Source organism: Astatotilapia calliptera, chromosome 3, assembly GCF_964374335.1.
Source record: "Astatotilapia calliptera chromosome 3, fAstCal68.1, whole genome shotgun sequence".
Taxonomy (NCBI): domain Eukaryota; kingdom Metazoa; phylum Chordata; class Actinopteri; order Cichliformes; family Cichlidae; genus Astatotilapia; species Astatotilapia calliptera.
Window position 1 is genome coordinate 61,423,124 of NC_137424.1, and position 6,357 is coordinate 61,429,480.

At 42.0% G+C, this 6,357-nt stretch overlaps 1 protein-coding gene across 1 annotated transcript; it reads left to right on the top strand.

Moving 5' to 3' along the window:
• Positions 1–350: 350 nt before the first annotated feature.
• LOC113017877 (type-2 ice-structuring protein-like) lies at positions 351–2,783 on the top strand. The gene is made up of 7 exons (XM_026160986.2): positions 351–445; positions 525–589; positions 699–734; positions 1,638–1,747; positions 1,846–1,974; positions 2,210–2,315; positions 2,404–2,783. Exons 2-7 carry the CDS (start codon positions 532–534, stop codon positions 2,484–2,486), a joined length of 522 nt encoding a protein of 173 aa, XP_026016771.2. The 5' UTR covers positions 351–445; positions 525–531; the 3' UTR covers positions 2,487–2,783.
• The last annotated feature ends 3,574 nt before the right edge of the window (positions 2,784–6,357 follow it).

The following is a 6,357-nucleotide window of genomic DNA, read 5'->3' on the forward strand; positions in this document are numbered from 1 at the left end:
ACATGATATTTCTTCCAGTTTATATTTAACTAACTGCAACAATATTTTCAGTCACAATTACGTTATCAAGGGGTGGCAATACATTCTTAACTTTTAGAACAGGAGGAAGACGTTATGCATTGTATCTTTTTAAATACTGATAATGACACTAATTACAATGTATTTTAATATCCTTGATCCTTGTAATCTTTGAAACCTCTCTGTTGACTATCAGTAAATATCTGAAACCAAGTCAGCATGAAATCAAATTAGGGATGAGGCAATTGGGTTTTTGTTTGTTTGGTTGTTGTTGTTTTTTTGGTTAAGAAATAAGTTGTTTCCTGATTTTGCAAGTATACAAATGTAAGAGTATATAAACACTAGTCTCGGAGCTGTTCATCACCTCTAAGGTGGAAGGCTGAAGCTACTGGCTCACACTGAAAAGAAAGAAGACCTTCTACAAAAGGTCTGGTACAAACTCTTAAATTATCTTATCTCCTTTATTTAAAGAATTGACAGTATTATTGTCTTCTGTTTTTTCACAGAGACACCATGAAGCTCCTGGTTCTGGCTGCACTTCTTTGTGGATTGATGGTTCTGACCACTGCTAGTGAGTATTGCAGTATAATGTAAAGTATGTAAATATATGTCAGTATGTACATGTTTAAATAATTCGTCACCATCTAATGTTTTAATTTGTTCATTTCTGCCACATGAAGATGTCGGCAGTGGTGCAGGAGGTTTAATTCCAACAGGTCAGTGGACATTTCCAGATTTTCACCAAAGTTAATCACGTTTATAAAAAAAAAGGAAAGCAATTGTGTTATGCATGATGAGTTTATAATAAGGAGGATATCTTTTAAGGAAACGCAGGTCAACAAATTTTTTTTTAAAATATATAATTATATATAATACAGCAAGAGAGAGGAAGAGATATTATGAAATTTAAATTGCACATAGAAATAGAGTCCCAAAAAAAAGAAAATAAAAACAGTCACAAGCCAGTTCAAAGACCTTTTAGATACATTAAAGTTGTTCATTTAGTATACGTTGTATAACTATAAATACCATATTGGTTTGTCATTTTTCGGTTTAACAATTGCCTAAGTTTGAGCACAAGTCACATACCAGAAATGCCAGCCTAATATCAGCCTCATATCAGCCCTTCTGGCTATCAAAAAGTCGAAAGTTTAAATCCAAAGGTGACCATACTTTGCCACCATGCCCCCTCAGCTTTACCAGGACCAGAGATACTTGCAGATTCAGTTGCTAAAACACATTTCCATTGACTTTTTTTAAGTGATCATGTTTTGTTCTGTTCAGTTCTCTTTGTTATTGATTTTATGATTATTCCTATATTTATAATTTTTGATGAAACTTTGTGTTTGGAAATTTTACTGCCTATTACTAGAGTGAAAAGATTAATAACTACTAAAAGGAGATTGCAGCTGCATACATTGCATAATTACAATTTATAACTGTAAGGGAATCAAAATGCCCTGCACATTTTCAGTCACTTAAACTACATAATATTTAATTGTCGAGATGGTATTTGTTTGTTTGTTTTTTTCAATATTGCATATGTCATGATTGAAAATAAAACAAAATATAATATCAGCTGGAGACACATGTACATACACCTATTTATTTGTCACTAGCAAGGAGTTACCGGTTCAACATGTCCTCTGGTTGTCCTCATCGTTGGTCTCATTTCAATCATCGCTGTTTTGTCTACGTTCCAAGATCCATGAGTTGGGGTCAAGCTGAGGTAAGTTTCTCTGATTTGTATTGTCTTCAAAACTTGATTAAAACACATCTAGCCTAGTTGTGACTTTGAAAACCTCTCTGTGTAACTCTTTACTGAAGAGAAACTGCAAGTCAATGGGTGGACACCTTGCATCTGTGCACAGCAGCAACGAGTACCGTTACATTCAGAAGCTCACTAGTGATCATGACTACATGCAAACTTGGATTGGAGGAACTTATGAATTCGAGGTACCTTTTTTTTATCAATACCTTTCTGTTTCTCTTAATGACAGATATGTCATTAATGAAAATACAGAAGCCACTGACAGATAAAAGCAGCTTAAATAATATTATGAATAATATGGGAGATTTGCCAGCTGGTTACATTCGTTATGTCAATTAAATAAAGCTGATTTGACAAGACTTTGGCTAGGCATGATCTTTAGGCCCGCCTGAACTGATGCTACCAATCTCTGTCTTCTAGGAAAAAGTTTGGCTGTGGAGTGATGGGAGCTCTTTTCACTATACACACTGGTGCCCAGGACAGCCTAGTGGTGGCAACCAGAATTGTCTCCAGATAAATTATACCCGTAATTCAGAGCTTAATATTTAACATGAATACTTAATATGTGAATGATTTTAAATGAATTTACTAATTTCTGTTTTTGAACTTTGCAGCTTCCAAGTGTTGGGATGATCTGGAGTGTGGCTTACATCGGCCATCTGTCTGTGCCAAGAAAAAATCAACACTCCTCGGCTGACACTGAAGCATGAAACTCCCATAAAAACACAAACTGATGTATAATAGTGTTTGTGTTATGCTTGCTCCTTCTTCTTTCATTTTCTAGTTACATTTTTTTCCCTTCCTTGGTAGCACCCAATCTAAACATCCAAATGACAAATCAACAAAAACTGCATTGTCTTTTAGGCCTTGTGTCTTTAACAAGAGCAGACTGATTGTGTTACCACAGCATTGATCTTACAAAACTGTTGCTTCTTCTGTTTATCTCTTTATTTTTTGCTTTTTTATGCAACATTAAAGCTATCAGTCAAGCATCTATCTGTGTTACATCTCTTGTGTTAAGGCATATACATATTCAGCAGTCATAATATGCATGTATTAAAACTGGGGAATTTAATATTTATCTGCATTTGCTGGTTCTATTATCAGTCTTAATTAGATGTCCTTCTACTCGAAGACTTTGGACAATTAAAAAAATATGTTTACATGGGCATGACAGTTTGATCACCTTTTTGAATAGTTTGTGGCTTCTATCAACAGTATTCCTAATAGAACAGCCACTTTTTAGGTGTCTCTGTACAGTTGAAGTAAGGTGAAACAAATATGAGTCTCTTCCTCTCTCTCTTCAAAAAAATAAAAATAAAAATCCCCTCGCTTCTGTGGATGGTCTTTATCCTTCAAGCTCGGGTTCTCTACCAGATGCCTGGGAGCTTGAGAGTATCTCAGCTGTTCCTAGGAATGGGCTCTTCTGGACAGGGATTTCTGATGTTGTTCCTGGGATTTGCTGGAGTCACTTGGCTAGTTTGGAAGTTGTTGCTCCGAGTGGTCCGATTATCACTGGGACCACTGTTACCTTCACCCTCCACATCTTCTCGAGCTCTTGGTATTTCTCCAGCTTCTCATATTCCTTCATCTTCATGTCTGTGTCATTCGATTCACTACATCGATCACTACGGCCGTCTTCTTCTGTTCGTCTACCACCACTATATCCGGTTGGTTAGCCACCACCATTTTGTCCGTCTCTATCTGGAAGTCTCACAGGATCTTAGCTCGGTCATTCTCCACCACCCTAGGGCGCGTCTCCTATTTTGACCTCGGGACTTCAAGGCCCTACTGTATCCAGGCCACTAGGGTATACTATGCTGGCCATTTGGTTATGACGTTCCATGTATGCCCTGCTTGCTAGCATCTTTTATCCTGCTGTTATGTGCTGCATTGTCTCAGGGGCATCTCTGTCTCTCTCTCTCTGTGCAAGCTTCAATATCTGTGAGCACACCCCACTTTTCAGTTATTTATTTGTAAAAAATGTTTGGAGTCATGTATGATTTTCGTTCCACTTCTCACGTGTACACCACTTTGTGTTGGTCTTTCACGTGGAATTCCAATAAAATTGATTCATGTTTGTGGCTGTAATGTGACAAAATGTGGAAAAGTTCAAGGAGGCTGAATACTTTTGCAAGCCACTGTGTGTGTGTGTGTGTGTGTGTGTGTGTGTGTGTGTGTGTGTGTGTGTGTGTGTGTGTGTGTGTGTGCGTGCGTGTGCGTGTGTATGCATGTGCACGCGAGTGCGTGTTTTTGTGTTTGGGGGTGCATTTGTGTGACCTCCTGCTCACCAAAAGGGTAATGAAGGCAGGAAGTTTACTAAACAAGAAAACAGAACCTTCACATAGGATGTACCTATAATAAAATACTACAGGCTCTCCCACCGTTCAACAGGTTGGGGAGGGGGTCAGAAACAAAGGAATGTCTTTGATTATACAGTTTGAACTAAGACTTACAAAGTTAAGTAAAATAATGGCAACATTTAACAATTTGACTCTAACAGCACCTCTGCTCGTTCAGTGTCTATGACATGATTAGACTTTTCAGATCCACAGATGTAGATTTGCTTTATTTTTTGACTAATTTTTTTTTCTCTCATAACCCATAACACTTCTTTTGTACCACAACCTTAGCTGTGTGTCCTGCTGGACATTGCACTTCTTCTGTTCAGAATGACAGAACTATAATTACGTTTAGTGATATTCTGGAAATTTTCCACAGAGCTGTAAGCAATAGTTCCTCTGTCCCACTGCTGCCCTCTTCATCTTCAAGAGCTGGATATATTCAAAGAGATGTTGAAATCTAAGATGGCGCAGAGTATGGCAGCCTTGTCGCGAGCTCCCCCCAAGCAACAGCTTTTTTCTGTGTTTAATTTTACTTTTCCTTCATTTTTTCACGAGTAGCACATGTCTCCTTGTGTACGACCGACAAACCTTATTGGACATAAAAGACGGTCTTTCTTATAGCTTTCCGGAGTTCAAGTTTTGCAACACGGACGCTCCGTTTGCAGACCCCCCATTCATCTCACCTGAGACGCCTTTGTTCTCTGTCCCTGGAGGCCGCAAACGCCGACGCAGAGGGAGAAGATCTGGCGTTCTGGTTCGACTGAGACGGCGCACTAACAGACCACCGTTACCCAGTTTATTACTGGCTAATGTGCAGTCTCTGGAGAACAAGCTGTGCGAGCTTCGGGCACGGATCTCATTCCAGCGAGAGATGCGGGACTGCTGCGTGATCTGCCTCACAGAAACCTGGCTATCAGACGAGGTACCGGACTCCGCAATACAACTACCGGGGTTCTCTGTGCACCGCGCGGACAGGTCACAGGATCTTACTGGGAAAAGCAGAGGCGGTGGTGTATGTTTCATGATCAACAACAGCTGGTGTGATTATGCGAACGTGCACCCGGTCAAATCCTTCTGCTCACCGGACCTGGAGTACCTGATGATTAAGTGCCGGCCATTCTGGCTACCGAGGGAATTTACAGCAGTGATTATTACGGCTGTTTACATTCCCCCACAAGCCGACACTGACCGAGCACTCAGGGAACTGTACAGCGCGATCAGCAGTGAGGAAACCGCACACCCAGAGGCAGCGTTTATCACAGCCGGAGACTTTAATAAGGGAAACCTGAAGAAAGTCTCACCCAAACTCCACCAACACATCCATTTCAACACTCGTGGAGACCGGCTACTTGACCACTGCTACACCTCTTTCCGGGATGCGTACAAAGCCCTCCCCCGCGCCCCATTCGGCCAATCAGATCACCGCTCCATCCTGCTCCTGCCGGCCTACAGGCAGAAGCTGAAACGGGAAGCTCCAACCCGTAGGGCGGTGCACCGTTGGACGGACCAATCGGAGTGTGCGCTGCGGGACTGTTTTGATCACGCGGACTGGGAAATGTTTCACGTGGCTGCTAGGGACATTGATGAGTACACAGACTCAGTCTGCGGATTAATCAGGAAATGCGTGGAAGATGTCGTCCCATCCAGAACAGTTAAATCCTTCCCAAATCAAAAACCCTGGATTAACGGAGATGTTCGCGCGGCACTGGCGGCATGGAGCACCGCCTTTGGCTCCGCGAACACATCGGACTACAAACACGCACATTACCAACTCCGATCAAAGACGATCAAAGCAGCCAAACGTGAGTACAGGGACAGGGTGGAGCAACAGTTTGACAACCCTCGGAGTATGTGGCAGGGACTAAACACGATCACAGACTTTAGAGGGAAAACCAGCACACCGCAGACCACGGCCTCTCTGTGTGAGGATCTAAACGTATTCTACGCTAGATTCGACACAGCGAACACCATGAGACCGGACAGTGTGCGCACCGCGGATGACGTCAGTGCGCACACTGTGTCTGAGGAGGATGTGCGGAAGTGCTTCAGGAAGGTGAATGCGCGCAAAGCTACTGGTCCAGACGGGATTCCCGGCCGCGTCCTCAAGTCATGCGCGGCTCAACCTTTCCCTCTCTCTGTCTGTAGTCCCAGCCTGCTTCAAAATAGCCACCGCCGTCCCTGTACCCAAATCCTCCACCATCTCCTCACTGAATGACTGGCGAC